General features: G+C 43.8%; 1 protein-coding gene across 1 annotated transcript; it reads right to left on the bottom strand.

Moving 5' to 3' along the window:
- Window positions 1-2812: 2812 nt before the first annotated feature.
- Window positions 2813-21116, bottom strand: crabp1a (cellular retinoic acid binding protein 1a). Its single transcript, XM_076734151.1, has 4 exons — window positions 20692-21116; window positions 17198-17376; window positions 7710-7823; window positions 2813-3196 (listed from the first exon to the last, which is right to left on the bottom strand). The coding sequence occupies exons 1-4, from the start codon at window positions 20759-20761 to the stop codon at window positions 3146-3148; spliced, it is 414 nt and encodes a 137-aa protein (XP_076590266.1). The 5' UTR covers window positions 20762-21116; the 3' UTR covers window positions 2813-3145.
- Between the last annotated feature and the right edge of the window lie 1739 nt (window positions 21117-22855).

Genomic DNA, 22855 nt, shown 5'->3' with positions numbered 1-22855 from the left:
AGCTTGTCATTAAATTAACATCACAGCAGGCGCGCGCCCTGGCCCTTGCTTCCCGGAGCATTGTGGTGCACTGAGGAGGAAACTCATTCTTTCAGGGGATACCAGGTCAAAAAGCAGGGGTGGTATAGACTCGTCCCAGCAGCCTTGGCGTTGAGGAATGGGAACAGTCGCCGTGCCACTGTGTTGGTCCTCGCAAGGCCGAGTGTTGAAAGGACAACCTTTTAATCCCTGGCAGCCGTGAAGGACAGAGACAGATTTGCTTTTTGTTTTTGATGTTGTGCCACTTTCTCGCCATATCCACCCCGAGGACAGGACTGTAGTCCACGCCAAGGCCTCTGACCACTGCTGTGCCTGCTACACTTTTCATTGCAGCGAGGCCGTGTTGGCCCGGATCAGAGATTCATGAGCTGTGCACCTGCTCCGAGGAAGTGTCTCGAATGGGTTCCCCAATGGTTTTCCAATAGAAAGATTTGTATGGTGGTAGTGCACTGCCTGGCTCCTGCACCAAAACAGTGAATTGGCTCCTGAGCAGCACTGAAACGCCGTTTAAATAAAACAAAAGCTAAATTATTTGATTTCTTAGAAAATGGAATACAATCACTTTACCTTCCTCATCCTTCAAAATAAATAGACTTGGACTCCAGCCTGTGTGAAAGGGTTCACTGAATTCAGACAATTCTCTTCGCCTCATAAAAAAACTTTCTGACAAGCACAAAACAAACAAAACAGCCCCAGCGCCACAGAGGAAGTAAAGAGAGAACTCCAGCTTCAAGCAAATTAAGAGCAGAGTTTAACGAAATGTTTGCGCTGTAGCTTCAAGTTTCCTTTTTACCCACTTGTCCTTCCAGTTCCACAGTCCATGACCTTTAACCCAGCGAATACCTGCAGCTCTTCCTTCCAGGCCAGCTTGCATCATCAGCCCTGGGTCTTTACCTTGATCACACCTTCACGAGCACCACCTTCACACTGAGATCCTCATGGTTGGCTGAAATCCTGTTGTTGTAGCATAAAGTCTGCTTTGCATGAATATCTTGTGTGGAGTCCACCTTAAATGACCAAAAACAGGTGCAAACACACCCCAGCTGCTGTGTTTGGTGCTCCATCGCGTCCTAAAAATACGTGTCAGCTATAGTTCCTATCACATGTCGTCGCTTTCTTGCTTTCCTCACGCTTCATATCGTTCTCTGCCGTCAGCTGTTAAAATAATTTGCCATGAAAAAGGAGACAATGCTTCATCTTCATGGTAGCATCTGAGCTTGCCATTGTATTGTAGAAATCTGTATTAAAGTGATATGATGAGCTCTTGCCTTTGTGCCTCTGCTGCTTATCATCCATATTCCTGATAATATCCCAGATATAATAACACCAATACCACATGTGCCATATGTTTTCTCAGCTCGTTATTGCTTCCTCTTCGCTGGACAGTCTCGTCTCTCTCTGACCACCTTGTTGGTAAAACAAGGGGCAGCATAGACCACTGGGCAATCAGGTTAGAAAGGCCAGTGAAGCGAAAGAGGTCGGATAGACGAAGTGACCACAACGCTACTGTGTCTGCTCGTCCCAGTAACGTAGGCCGCACGTGACAGGCCCTGAAGGGAAAGGCACAAGGGGACAACTTTCCTCGTTTCTCTGCCTCGCTTTGAATTCCAAAATACTTCACGCAAAAATAACAAATATCTCCACGTGCTCCTCTGAATCTAAAACCCGGTGTGAAGAATGAAAGCTCTTATGTTGTCTGTCACCGTGAACAGACGACTCATGTAAATGTGCAGCCGTGGCATCAGTCGCGCAGCAGCGACAGGGCCCTGCTTGGAAGCTTTTGACTGTATTTGCTCCCGTCTGTCTGGTCTTATCTTGCCGCCCCACTCTGTCTTTAATCTTGTTGCCTCGGAGCTGCATCAGACACAAAGAAGCGTCTCTCGGGAGTGTCTGGGAAGAAGCGGAGCAAGTGACGAATGGCAGCGAGGAGTGGGAGGCTGGAGCGTGACTGGATGTGGGGTTTTCAACTCAGAGCTCTTTCAAATGGGCACTTTAGGGTCTTTTAGAAGTGTGTCCGAGTGCATCAGAAGCTCCAAACATGCCTGCACCAGTTGATTTGTCCGCGGGCTTGTTACAGTATGTGAAGGCTGGTGGGAGTCAGAGTGGCTGTGATGTTTGTACAGAGGACACATTAAAATCACTGTTTTTAACTTGATATACGGCAACTAAATAACTGCTTGTAGGCTGATCTGTAACTGAGGACACTCCTGTTCCCAAAGCAAAAAAACCTGTGAAGACCTGAGCCGACGCAGCAGAGCCAGCCCAAGACGTTTTTGGTCTTAAGCAGAAGTTGACCTCCCACCCACCACCTACATTTATGCCGATCTATTGGCAGAATATGGAAGAAATGGAATTTAATATTTGTGAGTAGGTTTTCAATAATGTGCAACCTCACAGTCCACACAAGATTTTGGAAGGACAAGCTCACCTTCACCAGCCTTTCAACCAATAGGCAGACCAAAAGTCTAAGTCTGTTCATCGTAACATCACAGGAGGGCGTGGCCAGGTGTGATCTGATTTGTTTCTGATCACACCCAGCTGTGACGTAGTGAGGTACTATAGTGCCACACTGCTTCCCTGCTGCTCAGGAGCGAGCCAGGTCATTGGACTGGGTTTAAAAGTGGAAAATCCCTTCTATGACCACTGGAGAAACTGTTTGCCGATGAAGACCACGTGATTTGATGAACAGCTCCATAGCTGATATGATAGCTGGTGGCAGTAATGAGTCAAGAAATACAGCAACATACCAACAAAAGGAGGCAATACTGTACTGTTACTGTTCGTTCCATTTTTTATTGTTTCCTGTCATTGAACATGAATACTTAATCAATGCAACTGATGAGTAAATCCTACGTTAACAGCCGACACCAGGGTTGCAGATGTGGACGCTGAGATATCCACCTACTGTACTGCAGATACAATACTCACTACAAATAGTTACAGAGACATTGCTACTGTTTGTGGAGACTATGCAGACCAATGCTGAGCGATTACACTGGATAATTTGCAAATGTGTTAGCGTGTTAGCGTGACAGAGTGTTGTTGGGTTTAAACAAGCTGTGGTCCAACTGGGTTTCTGCCTTGTCCCGATGAAGGTCGCAGAGCTTCATTCCCGGATGTAAATTCGTGTGCACACGACGTCGTCTGCCCCAAAAGTCTGCAGGAAAAAAGATGATGATGCATTTTAGAAAGCTGATAGTGATTCGTCCTTACATCAGCTGACCAAAAATATGTTAGATTAGCGTTAAAGCTGTTTGCTGTTTCACACATGCGTTAGCCTGTTAGACTTCAGTTAGCTTTTATGTAACAGGGATGACAAGAAGACAGTTGAACCAGGCTCAACATTTGCTGCAACACAACGGATGCCATCCAGCAATGTGCTGCACTGGTCAGTCAAATACATGTAAGCACGTGCGGTGGGCTCTTAAAGATGAAAGATGAAATAATAGCGACGATGGATGATTTAGTTTCCATTTGAAAACATCATCTGGAAGGTTTTTCCAGCAGGTTGGGAGAAAATGACTGAAAGCAGCATCACCAAATGGTTTTGTTCTGCTTTGTGGAGCTAAAAGAGAAAAACCAGAGCATCTGATCTGAAACCAAAAGCATTTCTGAGAGGGAGTCTGGTGCAAGACCACGTTGTGCCTCATAAACTAATAAAAGAAACAGCTCAGAATCGGCGTAATGCTTTCTCTCTCTATCTGGCCTTAGTCACCAGCTGGGCAGCAGAATTTTCAATGAATTGTCGCTGATTTATTGTGTTTTTCGGTAAACCACAGACGAGAGCATTACAACAGTCCAGCCTGCCAGTTATAAAAGCCTCAGCCTCTCTGTGCGGCTCAGACAGAGGAATGGCCTCGCTTTGGAGACGCACCAAGAGCACAGTGAGTGCCTTCAAGCAGAGGCTGTCCAGTGTGCACCCTCGTCCTAATTGTACCGATTATCATTCGAAGACTACAAAGACGCATAAAAAGACTTTTTGGAGGCATGCAGTGTGTGTGTGTGTGTGTGTGTGTGTGTGTGTGTGTGTGTGGCCATTGATACCAGGTAAAAACACACTAACAGATAAGTCTCTACTGTCGTCTGTTCCTCTCAAAACCCTTTTAGAAGTACTCTTTGCATTAGCTTTTGAACAAAGCGTGCTTAAAGATTGTTGAGATTGATTAGGACATTGTTTTCAGTAGGAGGGAAATAAAATTGGTGGGCCTAAAGCTAAATCTCAAAGTGTCAAGAAAATCCTATTAAACAATGATGCATCGCAGCATCACAGCCGAAATGATGGCCATCAATCTGAGCCACACTGCAAGCTGCTGCTGATGAAACCAAAAGAAACTGACGCGTCCTTTGAACTCACAAGCTTGAAGTGATCGAGTCCTCTGATGTCATTTCTCGATTTCATATCGGGCCGACGTAGCTGGAGAAGATCCACACCACTTTGCCCTTAAAGCGTTTTCAGACTAAACCAATTAAACGGATCATGCAAATTGTATGGAAATGTGCCCCACTTACAGTGTGAACTGCCACAGACAATCAGACCATTGCTTTATGATCTCTAGCCCCTTCGAGTCTCCAGCTGAAGCTCTGGTCGTCTGCGTGTCTGGGGCTTTTTTTGGAAGCAGATAGACTGATTCAGATTCAGACCGTGTTTCTTTTGGTTTTTCCAGGTGCTCCTCCGAATAGAAAGAGGCTGTCTGGGTGCAAAGATGATTCATGCCTCCTTTTCTCTTGAGGTGATTAAAATCTCACAGGATTTTGGTGATACACTATTTATTTAATCAGAGTCTTTTGCATTTGCTAACACTAATAGACAGGCAAGTGCATGAGCAGGTGCTTTTTAGCTTTTGGTTTGAACATCTAGCAGAGGACTTAATATGTGACTCACAGTCAAATATTGATGAAAAATATTAGATGTGTTGCAGGTTACAGGACAACTCTGCAGCTGCAGCAAAGAGACTCTAAATACTGTGAGATTGGACCAAATCTCACTGTGAAACAATGAACAGTCACCTTCTGATTTTGAGAAAACACTCACAGCAAGGTGCAGACTATTTTGGGCTTCAGTGCAAGTCCATCAAAATTAAGCGAGTCGCACAGCTCCAATAAGCTCTTATTCCCTGAAAGCTTTTTGTTTTCTTGCCTTCACCAGGAGATGCTCTGAACAAAGCCAGAAAAGTTATTGCCAAAGAAAACAGGGTTGATAAACATACAGGATGGGGTCAAACAGTTTATTTTGCTATTGTGAAATTGTAAGTGTGTGTTTGTATAAGGGTTGCTTATAAGTGAGCTTTTGGAGGTATTCTTTTCATATTTAGAGTACAAATATTTAATATATGATGCTAATATTCAATATTCCTACAACTAACTTCTTCCAGGCCAAATTATGGTAAGAAATTATTAAACCCTGGAAACTACAAAGAGATCAACCTGCCAGTGAGGCACTGAAGGTTTTATTTCCAGTGTTTTACAGCACAGGATAACTAGCTTTCAACACTTAGTGTGGCCTTAGTTCAGGCAGAGCACTGAAGTCTCTGAGTCATTAGCTGATGGCCATCACCTGTGTCACTCCGCTTCACATTCAGTGGCTCATTCACCAGCTGATTGGCACCCAGTCAGATTCATGCAGAGTGTGAGCAGTGCGAGCTGAGACTTTCATGATTACTCTGCTGAAACAGTCAATGCTGATTCAGCTTCCTTGTTCAGTTTTGCAGCTTTTAGTAGTTATTTTAAACAAGATTTAATGTTTAGGTGTGTTTGTTAAGGAGGGTTTGTTTTATCAGCAGGAGTTCAATATTTTCTGACAGGTGTACTGTGTATTTGACTGAAATTTCTTCCTATATATGTCTACACTAATTTGCAACTGCAAATTTGTAATGCCAGAGAGATCACAATGCCATTAACATAAGGAAGGAAAGTTGTTTATTACCATATCTGATGCAAAAATGGTGACATTGCATGTGACAGCGAAATGTTCACATTTTCAGTTCATTTCTGACACAAATGTAATGGCAGCAGAAACTGCATTGTTAAAATATTATATAATATTAATATTTTGTTTAGGCACTGGCAGCACTTGGTTCAGGTTAGGGAATGATCTCGGTCTTGGTTTAGTGACTAAACCGAACCACAGATGGGACTCAGGATGCAAACAATGGTGTCAACGTCCTGCAGCTGGTACACCCTCCGTCCACCCTGACCCCTTCCCTGTGACCTTAATTCACTCAAAAATAACGTAAAAAACACGTTGCCCCTGAATATAATCCATATTTGGCACCACAGCATAATTTTGAAAACTATTTAGTCATATATAAACATCATTTTTAGGAGACAGGGTTTCAAATTCTCAGTTCATTTCACCTTCTGTCTGCCCCTCTTCCTTATCATCATCAACACTATCAATCTGCTGTGGCACCACAACTAGGGCAGTCGTCTCAGGTGAATGATGACGAGATGTACCTGTTTGTGTTACCATGGCAACAAATCCAAGCCACACGCACTGAAAACCAGCTTCATACCATTTACCGATGTGTACACTCGACGTCATGGCGGAGGAGGGCTGGTTAGAAAATGTCAGAAGTGGGACTCTGCACTGTAAACACGGTCTGTCTGCTGGTTGTGCGATGGTGTGACAGCAGGGAGGACGGAGGTGAGAAGAGCCGCAGAGAAGCACAGAAACTCGGCCAGATCAATCTCCATTAGTACAACAACGCTGCAGCCTCTCCAGGGCAGCCAGGCCAAAGTGTCACCGGAGTGGTATCTCTGCTTTTATCACCCAAACACTGGAAAAGATTTCACATGTTCTGCCTCCTGCTCAGCCTGAACAATGAGGAGCTTCTAGTGGAACACTGAGATCCCATTTAAGCATTGAAGGCCTGACTGAAGCTGCTCCTCTTCCCGCTTCTCGCTGCCGTCCGATGATATAAAGCTGCTCAAACATCCTGTGATTACTTTCTCAGCATCTAAACTTTCTATATTGTTGTTTCGAGCTTTTGCCTTTTGGACATTCATCTTAGAAGTACTCGAGGAACAACAAAGCCGAGCGTGGGAGCGCCGAAACAGGAAAGCTGTTGATTCCCTGAGAACTGCTTGTCCGGTCCATTGGTCTTGGACTGCTCCCCTGCACATCGTTGGAGGGGCTTTAGACCCATTGACTTCTGCCCATATTAATCTGGCTAAATACAGGGGTATTACTGCGATGTCAGCGTAGCAGCTCCCCTTGTTCTCCTTTCACATCTCTCCGCGGGGTGGATGAAAGCTGGGCTCCTTGGGAAACGGCCTCTCTCATTTCCTTTACAGATGAATCTCCAGGGTGACTTCATACACTCTCTGCCTGGTTTCATTAAGCACTTCTCAAACACAGCACTAGCTGCTCGAAAATCCCTTCTCAATTCATCTAAGGATCTCCATGAGAACATGCCATGCAGCAGACAAACCATACAGATCAGCTGCCCATCGGATCCGACTCTCTACCAAGAATAACATTTTGGAAATGATTTTTTTTTTTTTTGCCTTTTGCCTTTTTTTGTTGAGCCAAGCACAGACCTTGGCCTGAAATGAGAGTCCATTAATCTACTGAACTTTAGGGCTTTTGTCTTAGCAAAGAGGGCATTTTTCTCTTTCCTAAGCAGTAGTCTATTCAGAGGCTTTCACTGAGATGATGAGTCACTGCTCACCAGTATGAGCTCATCGCCGTTCAGCTCCCGGGTCCAGTAGGTTTTGGGGCCATCACCATCCACCAGAGTTTGCTGACAGCTGATCTTGTTCTCTGACTCCCAGGTGGCGAGGCTCTGCGGGGGAGGGACAACGAGGTGGGAAGGTCAGCATGACAGAACAGAACTTTAGCAAGATGTACCTTTTAAAGATTCACTTAATACCAGGCATAACAGCAACACTTATCGCATGGTCAGAAATGTCATATTCGTAACCACACCCACCAGCTTCCATCTATGTGGTTATACTTTGGGGAAGGCCGGTTCCTGTTTCAGTGGCTGGCCTCACTACTGGAACAAATCCCTGCAGCCAGGATCTGAAATCTGCTGGAAAACCCCTCCAGATGACTGAAGACTGTTTAAGTAGCTCATAAACATTCATAGATGTGTGCAACGTCCACAAACTTTTGGCCATATATTTTACAGGCTACTTGAAATCTGTCCAGTGCTTATTCATCCATGGCCAGACCTCAGTGAACAAAGCAGTATCGTATTATAAATCAGTGGCATGAGCCCTTTGCAGACTGAGTCAAAAATAATCCACGTTGGTCAGTCAGGGTCTCCGTCTGCTAATTCACTTCAATAATATTTCAAATGACTTCAATAGGATTAGTCAGAGTCTGACTTCAGGGTGAATTTCTCCTCCAGTAATTGGCCCAAATTGCCTATCAGAGAGTTAAGAATTCATGAAAGATCGGGAGAAAGGTGACCCCGCGGTGCTAATTTGTGTTACTGGAGAGGATTTATCTCTTTGATCGGCTGAAGGCTCCATTAGCTGCACTCGTATTTCATTTCCTCGACTGTCCACTGTCACAAAAGCTCTTCTTCTAGAGGTGCACTTTGACACTTTTGGAAATTATTAACTTTCGTACTCAGGATAAGATGAGGAGTTTGACACTACGCACATATTGGCCTGATATAAAGCTGAAGCCAGGAGACTAGCTTCAATCACCAGAAACAGGGTGAATTAGCTTTATTTTCGTGTGTTTAATATATGCAAAAACCAGAGTGTTAAAACAAATTAATTGGGTGCTGGTAGGCAGATTTTCTTAACTGTGGACAGAGCCAGGATAGCTGTTTCCTCCTGTTTCCAGTATGTATGCTAAGCTAGGTTAACCAGGCTGCAGCTTCATATTTGAAGGAAGAATTAGACATTTTGTGAGAGGCGCTGATTTGCTTTATTGCCAAGAGACAAATAAATCATGTCTGTCCAAATATGAAGCTGGACTTAGGAGACAGATGCTAACTGGTAATGAGGAAATTGCTAGCTTGACTCTGCTAGCATTGGACAACTGTCGAAAGCTAATTCAATATCCACCAGCAACTCGAAAGCTCACCATTTAACATGTTATATTCTCTTTGTTTAATCTGCACTAAAAGTGAAGTGTAGAAATTATTTAGTGAGCTTTAATGGCGTACAGACAGGCTAGCTGTTTCCCCCTTTTTCCGATCGTCATGCTAAGCTATCCTAACTGTACTGAATGTAGCTTTAGGCTAATGGACAAGTGTGACAGTTCTGCCAATCTTCTCAGCTAAAACTGCAAGAAATTGCATGTGTTTCTCCCCAAATGTATATTATCGTCCATAAATGGCTATTTTAGGGTTAAGTTTCTCCAGTCTGTAATCCAAAGATTATCTTATTATTCACATTTTCTCATCAGTATTGGCTTCATGTTGCTATCTGACTCTGATTATATTTTCCCACACTGCTGAAATTAGTTTTTCCTCTCAATGAAGCCAGCTGCGTTTTCCTTTTCAACGTGGCGTCTTAAGCTAATGATCCCACTCCAAAGCCTGGAAGTGATCAAAGCAGCCAATGCTTCATCCAACTCCAACAAAATGAAAATCTGGACCGACCGCCACGAACGCCCATGTTTGTTCAATCATGGTAGCATAATTGCAGTGTTGCTCATAGACAATTTGTTTGACAATTTGTACAATTTAGTATTTTCCAAAGCACCACTGCTCAGTGTTGGACGAGGCAGCAGCCTGGGTTTCTCAGAGGCGAATGTTAATCACCATATCAAAGGTAAGGAAAGCCATCATGGATCGCTGCGGGCTGCCGTCCACCGACTTTGCCAAGCCGAACAACAGCAGGGCTTTTCTACAGCGACAGCTCTCCCTCTGGTTTTTCTCATCTAATAAAGCCAGAGCCCAGAGAGTCGATTAGCCACGGCTCCATTTTAACATTATCATCTGTCTTAGCCTCTGACTTGGATGGATTTTCTCTCATTCTCTCCATTGCACATTAACTCCCAGACAAATTCTCACACAGTCTCTCTCCTCCAAACAGCAAAGCAGAGCTTCTGCTGACACGTTTGAGACCAAGACAAACTCATCCAGCTTTTCCTCTCAGCGTCTTACTTATCACAACATCTGCTGCCTTTGGCTTTGGTTCAGCCTCTCACAGACTTCAGTGTATCTGTCGCTTATCAGACACAAACAGTGTGTCGTGAAGTGGGAGAGCATCTCATTTCCTGTTTGGTTTAAAGCTTTTTACGTTGGATTTTACAACATTTCTCTCAGAGCCTGAAATAACACGCTCGCTCCCACTCCGACTCCTCTCTTCCCACAGTTAGATCACATTATCCCTCTCGTGTCAGCCTTTGCTCATCGCTTTTCCCACTCTCAGTAGCTCATGCCTTACTCTTGGGACAAAAATGTGCAGCGCTGTTGCTCTTTATCAAATCAACTCGTGGTTTACCAAACAACAAAAGCAATGAAGACATGCAGAAGTGCCTTAAGCTGCATTTTCTCTCGTAACCAAATGGGAATTTCTAGTATTTTCTTGTGTACTGTGGAGAGGTGTGGGGCTTTGTTTCCTGTGTGTCTTTTTGGGCAGAGGCTGGGCGTGGCTCTCCAGGTGGCTCCAACACAGCTGGGACTCATCACAATCAAGCACAGCATAAAGACTGTGGACTGCAGGGACTCATTGTCAGAGTGTTTCTGCTGTTTAGTGCACTGATCTCCAGCTTTAGTGTCTCCACCTGCCTCGAGCCTCAAGTCCACAACTATCACCACCTAGTTTCACCTGTGCCTCTACCACCACCTGAGCTCTGTGTGCTCCAGCATATCTCTGACCTGCTCTCCACCTCAGTGTCTCATGTCTCACCTGCTAGTTCCCTGCATACCTGGATTCTGCCTTCGTTATCCATTCAATAAATTCCTATTTATATTCCAATGCCTGTCAGTCACTTTAAAGGGCTTTTTGGGGCATTTGTTTGATTGGCAGATGTCTCAGCCTATCTTTGCTCCAGTCTACCAAACCCACATTTTGATTCCTTACTCAATCCAACCGGAAGCTTAAAGTCCCGAAGTATTTTCATGTGATCATAGATTTCTAATTACTCCGGTGGTTTTGGTTTGTAGAGAGCCAAGACAGTTTCAGTGAAAATTGGTGTAGTCTGTGTTGCTATACACTCATTCATGAGTGTAATTATTGAAACTGTCACTTGGAGTTGCCAAAGACATAAAGTCTCAAGTCCTACAGATGAGGATTTTCTAGTAATTGTTAAGCTTTTCATATCAAACCCAATTTTTGATGCACATTTTTTTTTGGAAATAGCCATTCATTGTAGTTCTGTGTTCTGTGATTAAATGTAAACAGCACAGCGCTGCTTCACTGCAGGCCTGCTGCAGCCTCTCCATGCTAAATGACATTGTCAGCCACACAGGGATCTTCGTATCTGTCCTGGAAATACAATCCTACTTTTATCCATTTACCCAAACCTGTAAAAGGCTGCTGAGCTTCACAGATGAGCATCACCTGCATTATCACATCACAGGGTCACCTGTCAGCGGTATGTAGTTTGGAAATACATTCGTCATCTTGTCCTTCCTTTTATCGCTCTGGCAATCAGCTTTTGATCCTATCACACAACATCTCAGCATCTCCATGTCGCCCCATGGCAGGTGACTGATGCTAAAAGTCTGTCTCTATAGCAACCAGCTGGGTTACGAGACTCCATTTGTCCACTCCATTTGCCCAGAGGCGACATGAAGCTAATGTGTTCAGGTGAAAACGCTGCTGCACCAAAGAGGATGCTTTATTTCTCGAAACTCAACTTGTGATTCAGCAAAAGTCAACCTCAGCAGCACAGGGCAGGAAAAACTCCTCATGTCATGTTTTCAACACCTCCATCCATCAGAGCAGGTACATCATCGCCTCATTATGACCTCCACTCTGCACTAAAGCTCGGCTGGTGTCTCTGAGACTGACGGGAAGCGCCTTATCACTTTCTCCTCCTGGAAGTGAGAAGAGGCCGTCTGATCCCACCGCGCTCACGCAGATTAACTGGAGCTTTTTAACCTTGTGGCGGTGTTAATCAGCCCTCTGCTCTCCGCCAGCCACAGATCAGCGTGTAATCCGTTTAACCACAGGGGCAGACGGCCTCGGCCAAAACCCACTTAGGGCTCTGCTGCCAACCACCACCTGAGAGTCCGCCAACACCCGACGCTGGCCCCCTCGCCCCTCGGGCACATGTGCCAGAGTCAGTGGGCGCTGCCTCCCGCAGGTTTAGCTCCACTCTTGCGTATGATTGCCACACAAGATCACGACGTGCTTGTTGCTGAGAGCCACCTCCCTGATTTCTTCTTGGTACAACAATAGGCTAAATATGTCGTACAATCAAACGATGACTGTGTGACGTTTGAGCAGTGTGAGAAATGTAGCTTGTTCAACAAAGCCTCCAAATTGTAGGGGTCAGAACAGAATTGGATGAATTAACATAAACTTAAAAATTGGACTAACCAAAGTATGTTTCCCGTGAACAGGGCGGCTAGCAACAACACCCACAAAAAATTACCACCCGACTGCAGTTTCTCTAACGCTACGTAGCATTTTAGTTTCTTTTAGCTTCAGGTTTTGGCTTTCCATCTCACAACTTTTACTGTTTTGTTTAAAACCCTCTATAACTTTTGAAATCAACATTGAAAAATCGTCACCTTTTAAGTGGATATTGTGAACTTGTTAGCAAACAGTAGCTTCTTCACACATCCAGCAGTTACGGAGCAACATTAGCGTTCATACGGAGTCGTGTTTGTTGTCAACACCTGGAGAATTAAAGTCCGATCTTCACTTTCTTTAAGCTCTGAATTTAGGCTCTACCAAATCCTGAGGAAAATATCTGACTCTTGTGCTCAGAAAACAGCACTATGAGAGCAGTGAGAATGAATCATCATAGTTAAATTACAGAGGGGAGAGCTAAACAGTGAGCTTAAAGTCACTATAAAGCTCCATAAAGCCAAGTGGAGCTGTAGATTCAAGTGATAATTCTCTTTACATCACTAAATTCAACTGCCTTTAAAGGTTCATCACTCCAACAAACTTGTTTTCAGCAGCAACAGGCAGCTCTTTGCCGAGGTTAGCGACTAGCGGGTGAACACAGTGGAGTATTTGGCAATGAACAAGCCAGATGTTATTCTCAGGAGTTGGTAGCAGCTGCTGGACATTGGACTGGCATTAATCAAATGGGCAGAAACACAACTTCAAGTGAATTCTACAGTTGTTCAGTGTCATCCAGATGTGCATTCGCCATAACAGTCATATGTCAATGCTTGTCCTACTGCTTCCAAGTGCCAAAAAAACCCCAATTAATGCTGCTTTTCAGGTCATAAAATTTCATATTGTCGCATTTGTTTGCTCGTTTCAGGTGCTTTTTCTCTTAACACTGAAACAGATAATCACACTAAAAATCAGCTCAAGAGTCACTTGATAAAAACATTTTTCATTAACTTCAGCAACTTTGTACTGCATGGACAAACAGTGTGTTTCATAAGTTCTTCATCAGGCCTGTGCATTAATTAGGAGACGCAATCATAACGTCTAATCAAAAGCTATACTGCCCTTAAATTTCATATGAATAAAAATATCCACCTAACATGGATGGAAAGCAGCTAAAAACCACTTTAGCCTCATTCTCATTTTCCAAATGTAAATCCGGTGCGCTGCAGTGCAGAGACACAACAATGAAAATCACTTCTTATCAGTATCAACACCCTCCGACTGCACTGTACCAAAAAAATCCTTTTTGCAGGCTTTGACGCTGATGCTCAAACCCAAACAAGTGGATGTGGCAAACGGTTGATGACAACTCGACTTGTCAGCCTCGTAGCAGAGAGGCGTCATGTGGCCAAAAGCCACACTGAGAGCCGTCTAGCCCTGCCCAGTACCCAGCATGCCCCAGGGCACAGACAGAAGGAGCCACGCTGTCTCCTGGGACCTGAAATAGGTCATGTCTGCTCTCCTGACTGCAACATGTAGTTTTTAACCAGGAAACAAAAGTCAAATCCAAAAATCCTTCAGATTTCAGCTGTTAAAGCATCTATTTTACAAGCATTAATTGAGTAAAGCGATAAAGCTGCGCAGAGCAAACCCTTAATGAATTCTGTACAGCACATGGGCAGAAGGACACTGTGGTTTCCATATAATACATATCTCCAGTTTCTCAAGCTTTTGGCGAGCAATTACGCATTTTTCCCGTTCCATGTGCGATATTTCCTCTCCACAAACATGAATATCACTGCTTTCTGTTGCCCAAGAATTTTTGGTGGTGGCGGTGAATTTCTGTTTTACATTTGAGAACATAATCTGAAACTGTTCAGACCTTTTGGAGGACAAGCCTTGGAAAAATCTGAAGTTTATATATTTATATCAAAGAATGCTTGTTTTCAGAGGTGCAGCCTTGCAATAGGAGAGAAAATGCTTTCCTCAGCTCATTTCTAACAGGTCAAGTTCCTGTAATGATCAGAATTACACTCTCTAAATGATGATTCTTCACCTGTGATTTAAACTCTGCCGTTACATGTATATCCCATTTTAAGTATCCAGTCAATGCATTTGCAGATACAGCTTTCAAATGTCAGACCATACTCAGCTGTAAAATAAGGCTTTTGTAAACGGTTACTGTATGAGTAAAAAATGTATTGCAATTTTTTTCCTAAATTTTCTTAATAGATGTATAAGATTGTTGAACAAAATCATATGATTGTAGAAAGTCGGTGAAATGAGGGGGATACCGTCCCCCTCGTTAGCTGAATGACCAATGCATTAACCTGCCATCCCCTCTCTCCGTCCCCTCGTAGCAGAGTTGAGTCTGACTGAGGTTTGTTAAAGTTGGACTCTGTAGCCTCGACAGCGGCTCTGGACCATCAGTAGTCTAACTGCGCTGTGTATTGATGAATGCATGGTGCTGTCCGTGGTGCTGAAGTAGCAGACTGATTTGCACTTTTCTCTCAGTCCCGCCCTAGTTACTTTTGTCTTGGATCTACAATATTACATGTATTATATACTATAAATACTTCACTCTATAGAGTAGTGTCACCTTCATGATCAAAGCAGCAGCATGTGGTCACAAAAGAGGATCATAGAGACACACTGCTGCCTGTAGTACTCCTATAATAGTCCTTTTATATTTCTGTTATCGTTCAGGAGCATCTGTGTTAAATACACCTGTAGTTCAAACAGTGGAGTCGAACAGGTAATGAGGGAAGTAAGATGTGCTGATTACACCATGTTACATCATTTGAGCTAAAGTTCATATTGACAAAACAGGGTAACATGTTCAAAATAAACAAATCACTGACTTATTGTAGAGATCAGTAGTAATGCTGATATGAACATTTAACGTGCACGGATTGCTTTCTTCTCCTTAAAGAGAAATGGTTTTCATAACCTTGACAGATAATAAAACCCCAAATTCATCCTGTGGCTGTTGAAACTTGACGAGCTGCACTGCTACAGCCGGCAGCCTGGTCTTTGTGGAAAGTGAGTGAAAGATGGAGAGCATGTTGCAGCATCGCACTCACTTATTTCTTTTTTTCAAGGGTGTTACCTGCACCTGTGAATGCTGGGATGACGCTAATGTGAGAGACTGTCCTGCTAACGTGTCCTTTAGCAAGACCCTCAATCCCTTCTAGCTCCAGGATTTTATGTTTACATAATTACAGTAATTACAGTGTAATAACCCCGTCATAATGTCCACTTTAAGAGCCTCTGTTTCTTCAAATAGACCTACTGCCTTGAACTTTATTCAGTTTAAGCCGATGATCCATAGTTTGCATCACAAATACTCTCTCAATATGCCACACAGTGAGCTTCTTCTCCGGTAATGAGAGAGCTGTGATTTAGCACTGTAATTTGTTAATATTGTCTCCTCATCTGTCTATCTGAGGGGATAACGGGATTACACGTTAATGTTGTTTACACACTGTGTCCCCTCAGGTTGCCAGGCAGCGGGCGATGAACAGATGTCAGCCTCTGGACCGTTAATGCCAGATTCTTCTTACTTAAAGCGGCTTCCTGTTTTTGCCGTGTCTCTGAATTCTTCAACTTCGGCGCTCTGACCGCCGTCATTGTGTGAGTGCAATTCAGCTGAACTGAGCGCTCGTTCAAATAAACCAAATCAGCGGCACGAACATCGCGTGGAGAAGCTCTCTGGGAAAGTTTTGCGATTTGTATGTAAAGAGGAAATATAAAACACCTCTGATGAGAGAAAAGTGATTGATTGACACAGATGATGTAAACGTCTCGTTGTTGAGATCATATTTATGTTTCCTGTCATTACGCGGCCTTTACATCAGGGCTTTTCTTTAGTTTAAAAGCAGAGTGTGTCGTGAGTTCCAGGAACTTAGAAGACCTTGATGTTCCTGAAAAATAAAAAATTTAAAGCATATACGTCTCTGGCTGCTTGCCAAACCTGTGTAGGAGCTCTGACAGTGTATGAGGATGTGAGAATCCCCCCTCAGGGACTGAAGAGGTTCAGAGAGAAACTCTCCCAACTCTAGATGCCCTTAATCCGGCTGCACAGACGTGAGGATGATACCAATGGATGAAACTGCAAGGAGGTATTAATTTTTCATACAACCCTCGACAACAATGGCATGCAGATAGGTTTGAGGAGCTTGAATACACTCGTAGAGCTGCAGAGAGAATATCCAAATGTGATAAAGCTTATCTGTTAGGATTAAAGTGCTGCTCCCTTTGTGAATACAGAAGCAGATTCAATCACTTTACCATTAACCAAGTGTTACGGTGAGACAGACGTGTGGCTCCTGGAAAGAAAAGTCTCGACTGATACCACCGTGTTTATATTTCATGATGTCTCTGCTTGACAAAAACCTTTAAAATACGAAGGTTGCAGTGAACCTGAGACGTGTCCACACACACATTGGCTTGTTTTTGTCTCTTGTGCAGACGTTGTAGTGGTCTGCATCACTTTCCTGGAAGTCTAGCTTAACTTCTCAGCCCCAAACATGATCTTGATCTTAATCAAAAACCTGTTTTTTGTCACCAGATGTGGGTTGAGTGTGAATATATTAACTGTAAATTCATCTCAATTTGCGAACACAAAGGCCCTTTAGGCTGCGCGTCTTACTCCACTTCCACATTAACAAGCACTTCATATACGAGTGCTTCATCTTTCAGACCTCTGATTTCTGCAGTCCTCCTTTACCTTGCACTTTCGTCCGTCCACCGTCTCCTCGTTGAATTCTTCCCCGATGTGGAAGTTGATCTCGGTGGTGCGCACGCTGGTGGATGTCTTGATGTAGAACTGCTCCCCGTCCTGGCGGATCTCCACGTGGGGGTTGGAGGCCGCTGCCACGGCCACCTTCCTCAGCATGGTGTTCACTCCTGGACCGGGAAGAACCCAGACCAGATCAACAAGAGGGAGAAACGGGGGTCAGCGTCACCATTTTAACAAGATTAATTTTGTTTTTAGAGGGGCAATTAGAGAGAAGTATAAAATATCCTTGTGGAGGTTTTACGGTTGTTGATCATTATCCATGACTCAATAATTACAACATGCTGACTTTCTGGCGCTTTGCTGGGGTTTTTTTAACCGACTCATTTTGTCAGAAAAGCAGGCTCATAACAGTTCTGACTGGTGAGTTAATACAGTATATATGATTTTGTGCTCATTAGAGGCCACCATTAACTGAGTTTATTACCCATCAGACAGACAACGAGAGTCAATTCTCGCTAAACCCCATGAAATCAACTTTAATCCTGAGAGGCAGATGTAGAAGAAAGGAGGGTTGATCTCTGCGACGTACTGAAAAGCTGAGACGAGCAAGAGAAAATGACACAAATCCTCACAAAAAGGACAAAGAGACAGATGAGGCTGCTGCCATTTGATGACAAAGAGCTAAAATTTGCACCCAAACATCTTCCAGTGTGATCTGTTGTCTGCCTCCTCTGCCTCTCCCTCGACCCCACCCAGATTTTAGACCTCTCCGGGCCCTCATGCCAGCTTCTATCAGACTCTGGACCTTAAATACAGGAGCACACGCTGGCTGCATGTCTCCTCGTATTGCAGTGTCTGCTGGACATCAGCATCTCCTTGAGCTTAAATTTTAACTGACGACGACTGAAATTTAGATGTTTCTGAGTAAAAACACATTAGATGTTCTGACAGAAACCTCAACTATTTCTCGAAACTGAGAGAAATCTGTGGAATTTTGGCACCGAAGTCGGTGTGAGGGATTATTCGACCGTGCTGAAAGGAAAAAAAGTCTTCAGATGTCAGAGACGGCCGGCGCTGGCCGTCCTTTTGTCTGGTCTGTAAGAGTGATCCTGCATGTGGCACCGTCCAGGCTTGTGGCAACACTTTGGCACGCCCGGCTTGACGCTGCAAGGCCATCTGGCTTCATGTGCTGCCAAAGTCCTGGATCTTTTATTTTATTGCCCTCTCCTAGAATAACACAACATATCGAAAGCTAATATCTTTGCAAATGAGATCAAGTCTTCAATTCTGAAAAGTCTTCGTAGATCTTCCAAAAAAATTCAGTCTTAATTAGTTTTGAGAGATCCTCCTCATCCCAAAACCACTGTGGTGTCGCCTGGTCAACACCCAGGCATAAAAACATATTAGTTTGACAGCTTACACTGGACCCCACCCATGATCTGAGCGGATCACGCCATGTGTTTTTATAGCATCAAATATGTATGAGCATCGGCGAGCCAAACAGTCTGTGCCTGTTTCTGGGAAAAAAAAACAAAACAAAACACATGTCCAGAATTTAGTTTGCTTACATTTTAGGTATTAGAGGCATTAATGCATCATGAACAGTCTGTCCGGAGCAGAGGTAAGAGGACACAAATCTGCAGGTGCTGGACCACCGTAATTACAAGCAGCACTTAGAGACCAAGGACACGGTGGAGAAAGGTCACTACATGTCCTACTAATCGAGTGTTTCCACTAATCCCAGTAATCAAATCTCATCAGTTTGTCAATGATTTGCATTTTTTGACTTGAGTCCACATCAACTCAGACACGGCTCAACAGTAAAACTGCATTTTCACCGTCTTTGATCGAATGCAGACACACATGCCTGCTTTCAATTAGCACACTGTGAGTCTGATCACTTCATACAGCTCTGTTCGCTCAGCATGTTCCTCTGCTGTCTGCACCCTGCATCTAACAACCTCCTCCGACTGAAGGGAAACCTCAGACTCAACAGATAATTACGAAGATGTTGATGGAAAGTGGCGGCACTGGAATCCACAGTGGCTGCCCGTCGCAGCTCTCCATTGACCGAAGCCTTCTGCGAGAGCGAGCGAGTGATCTCCTCCAGCAGATGTGGTTAATGTGCTCATGAATGGATGAAGTGCTAAACGGAGAAAGTGTCTGATTTCTCCCAGACTCACAGTCCGGCTGGGGGGGGGGGGGATTGTCGCCTTATGGACCATCAAAATAAAAGATTTGAAAAGGTGTTTAATCAAAACTGAATTTAACAGCTTTGAAAAACAGCACTGTGTTCGTCTGTCTCTCACTCTGCACTGAAGTCCAATTTGTGACTCAAACCAGAGTAAATAGTGCATTTCCTTGGGACTATTTTCAGCTGCGGATTAATACACATTTGGTATTTACAGCAGCAGGACGGTGTGTTTGGGATTTGATCCATCATAAAGCTCTTTGGCACAGAGGAATCAGCTAAGCTATAACACATCAGGATACAAAGGCAATGCTTTGTATTTTTGTAAATTCATGGCTGGTTTTGGTTCTTTCATTGGATTTATTGATTGATTTGTTGGTCTAGAATATAGCCACTTAAAGTATGAAACAGTGCAATGCATTATAGCAGCCGTTCAAAGGGAGATTGCAGCCACAGAGAAGAAGCTTTCAGGGTGAAATAAGTGCTCAGATACTCTTTCATGTTCACCTTTTAAGTGCTGCAGTCATTCACAACCAACTAAACTGCTTCAGCGTTTCAAGCTACCAAACTGCTTCAACTCAACTCTCACACTGAAACAGTGTGAGAGTCTGAAAAGTTGTGATTGTAATTCAGTTTGGCGTCAGCAGCTCGAGGAGCGTCGTGGCAGCAGCTCGGTGGGACTTCTCCCTAAAGATTTCCACATTATTCTAAAGACGCTCAGCCTTTTGCTGTGTCCTGTCTGTTTCAGCGGCCCCGGCGTGACGAAAACACTGCAACACAATCGAATGACCCAGTTAAACTGCTCCAAATCTAAAGCATCACAATCATCAGTTAAGACTAAGACGGCTGAAAAAGAATGAAAAAAGATAGGACACAAGAGAATAGCACCGGGCTCCGCAGACCTCCCCTGGCATCGCTAATGCATGCCCTACTTAAATGCTTAACATGAATAATGTTGTGCCCCCCCTCCTCTCTTCATGTAACAATACCACGTCTGTTTGGGCTGGAATTCAGCATCCAGTGTTTCATATCTCCTGTAAAGCTGAGGGATCTCCCTCCAGCAGCATCTCCCCGTAGATCTCTGCCTTCTGTTCCCAGGGAGCTCCTCCGAACAATACGATGTTGTTGGAAGTCAGGCGTGCCATTCCCAAAGAACAAGAAAAGCCTTTTTCTATATGGACATGATGGATAGTCAACCTCATGCAGGGATGTGGCTCTGGCTAAGGAGGGGAGAGAGGAGAGTGGGGGAGAGTGTGGGGGGGGGGGGGGGGGGGGGGAGGAGAGGGCTTACCCAGGGCTTTGAGAAGTTCATCAAAATTCTCACTCCTCTTCATCTTCCAGGTGCCGGCAAAGTTAGGCATGTCTGCTGAGGCTGAGTGCTGCCGAAAGAACCTGTTCCACGCTCTGATGCCTCTCTCCCTCTCTGTCCTCCTCCCTCTGTCTCTCTTTGACTCTTTCTCACCCTCCTCCTCCTTCCCTGCGCTCCTGCCTCCTCTGCTCTGGGCTCAGCGTCGCGTTCACACTGCTGCGCCCGAGTGTTTCTCCGGGTTTCTGTCCTCTTCACGCACTCTGGCTTCGTCTCGGTGTGCTGGCTGCAATCTTGTCTTCAGCTCCTTTATAGCTACTGTCCTTAATGGGAGTCAGAGGAGGTCCCTCCCCCTGGAAGCTCTGTCCCATTAAGACACTACAGCACAGAGTGACGTGTCTGCTCGCTGTGGGGAGAAAACCACTAAATGCGTTATTTTAGAGCATGTTTATAATGCTTCAGTTTGTCAAAAACTTGATTATCTCTTAAATGTGGAGGTCGGTTTTCATTATTGTTGATTATCTTTTGAATAAAAAAAAATCATGTTACTGTGTTCACAAAGGGAATAAAGTTTGTTATACTTTGGTAACTTCAAAAAAACATGTATTTGTATCCTCCTTCAAGCTAACCAAACTGATATTAGAGGTATTAAATACCCAACTTGTTAAACTCTTGCTCCTAAACAAGGGCGACAAATGAAAACTTTGAGTAAATTTCCCCAAAACTAATCCTGAAGCACAAACACGGATCAAAGAGCTGCTTTATTGCACCAACAGTGAATCATCTCCATGTTTCCTTGCAGGGTCCTCGCGGACATTAACAGAGATTTGTGTGTTTATGACACACGCAGTCGTTTTGTATTGTATTGCACTGTATTAATTATGTATTGTTATGGAAAGTGTGATCCCCCTCTGACCTCGCAGCAAACATCCAACCACGGCGCTCACACTGTTTCTCTTATTCTTCTTGGTTCTCTGTGGATTTTCTGGTGCGACTCACTCTGATTTGTTCTGCATTGTTGACTAAATAGCTGCGAGATACTCCAGCAAAACTTTGAGCAAATTAGCCTCCAACCAATCCTGCACCACAAACATGGATCAAAGAGATGGTTCATCGCTGATCCCGCTCCAAGATTTAACCAGGAATTATGTATTTATTATGTATGCATTGTACTCTATTATATTAATTATGTATTAGTCTGCATTTCTATGTAAACTGACACCAGCGTTTAAAAAGTTTCCCTCTGCTGAGCTTTGGAATAACTTTTGCATAGTGCAGTCAGAAGTGCTATCCTGCAGTGTCGTGCTGACAGTAAACTACAGTTGAGGTGTTGGGCTGTAATCAAACACAGCGTCTCTCTGCACAGATTCAAAATAGTACTTCATACAACTGGGACATGGACTTCAGAGTCAATGACAATTTGCCTTTTTTGACTAATTTTGGCTCATTTAGGGGTTGTTTTTCCCCGTCGATCGATGAAAAGTGTCTAAATAAACTAATAAAATAAGAATATTGTACATGTAAATGGGCCGTTTAATGGATTATATTTGGTCAAGACAGTATTAGACTATCCAGAAGTTGCTATATTATCAGTGATAATATAAGATCTTAGATCAGACCTTAACAATTGCAAAGTATTTTGGGATATTGTAAACAATGTGTTGCTGATTACGTACAAACAGAGTAAATTTACTTGTTTTTTAGTGCAGACTTGTTGAAAAGCAGGCTGCTAAATGAAGACACGTTCTGTCTCTGTTTGAATTCGTTGTCTCTGTCCTTGATTCGTCTCTGCGTCCACAGAGGAGCTAAAGATGACTTTGATAGGAGGCATACTCTGAACATCAGCTCTCAAACACACATTAATGGTCGAACGTTTCAAAGTGCACTCATCCAAATTCAAGAATTTCACATTTAATCTTGAAGCAGGGTGTTGGATCAAAAATATCTTCAAAAGGAGGATTTAAATGTCTCAAAACCTCTAAGAAACAGACACCTCAGCTTAAAAGTTTCTCCCTTTTTTTTGGATTAGTCATTTTTATTTCCATTGACACATAATCTGCTGAGACCAGATCCCATAATCAGGCTGGACTGATCATTTAAAAGCCCAGAAGAGGAAGATGGAGATTATATAAGCAGCTGACACTGTTAA

The sequence above is a fragment of the Chaetodon auriga genome, chromosome 6, assembly GCF_051107435.1.
Source record: "Chaetodon auriga isolate fChaAug3 chromosome 6, fChaAug3.hap1, whole genome shotgun sequence".
NCBI classification, from domain to species: Eukaryota; Metazoa; Chordata; class Actinopteri; order Chaetodontiformes; family Chaetodontidae; genus Chaetodon; species Chaetodon auriga.
Note: the sequence above shows the minus strand (reverse complement) of the source record. Positions and strands in the feature narration are given on the sequence as shown.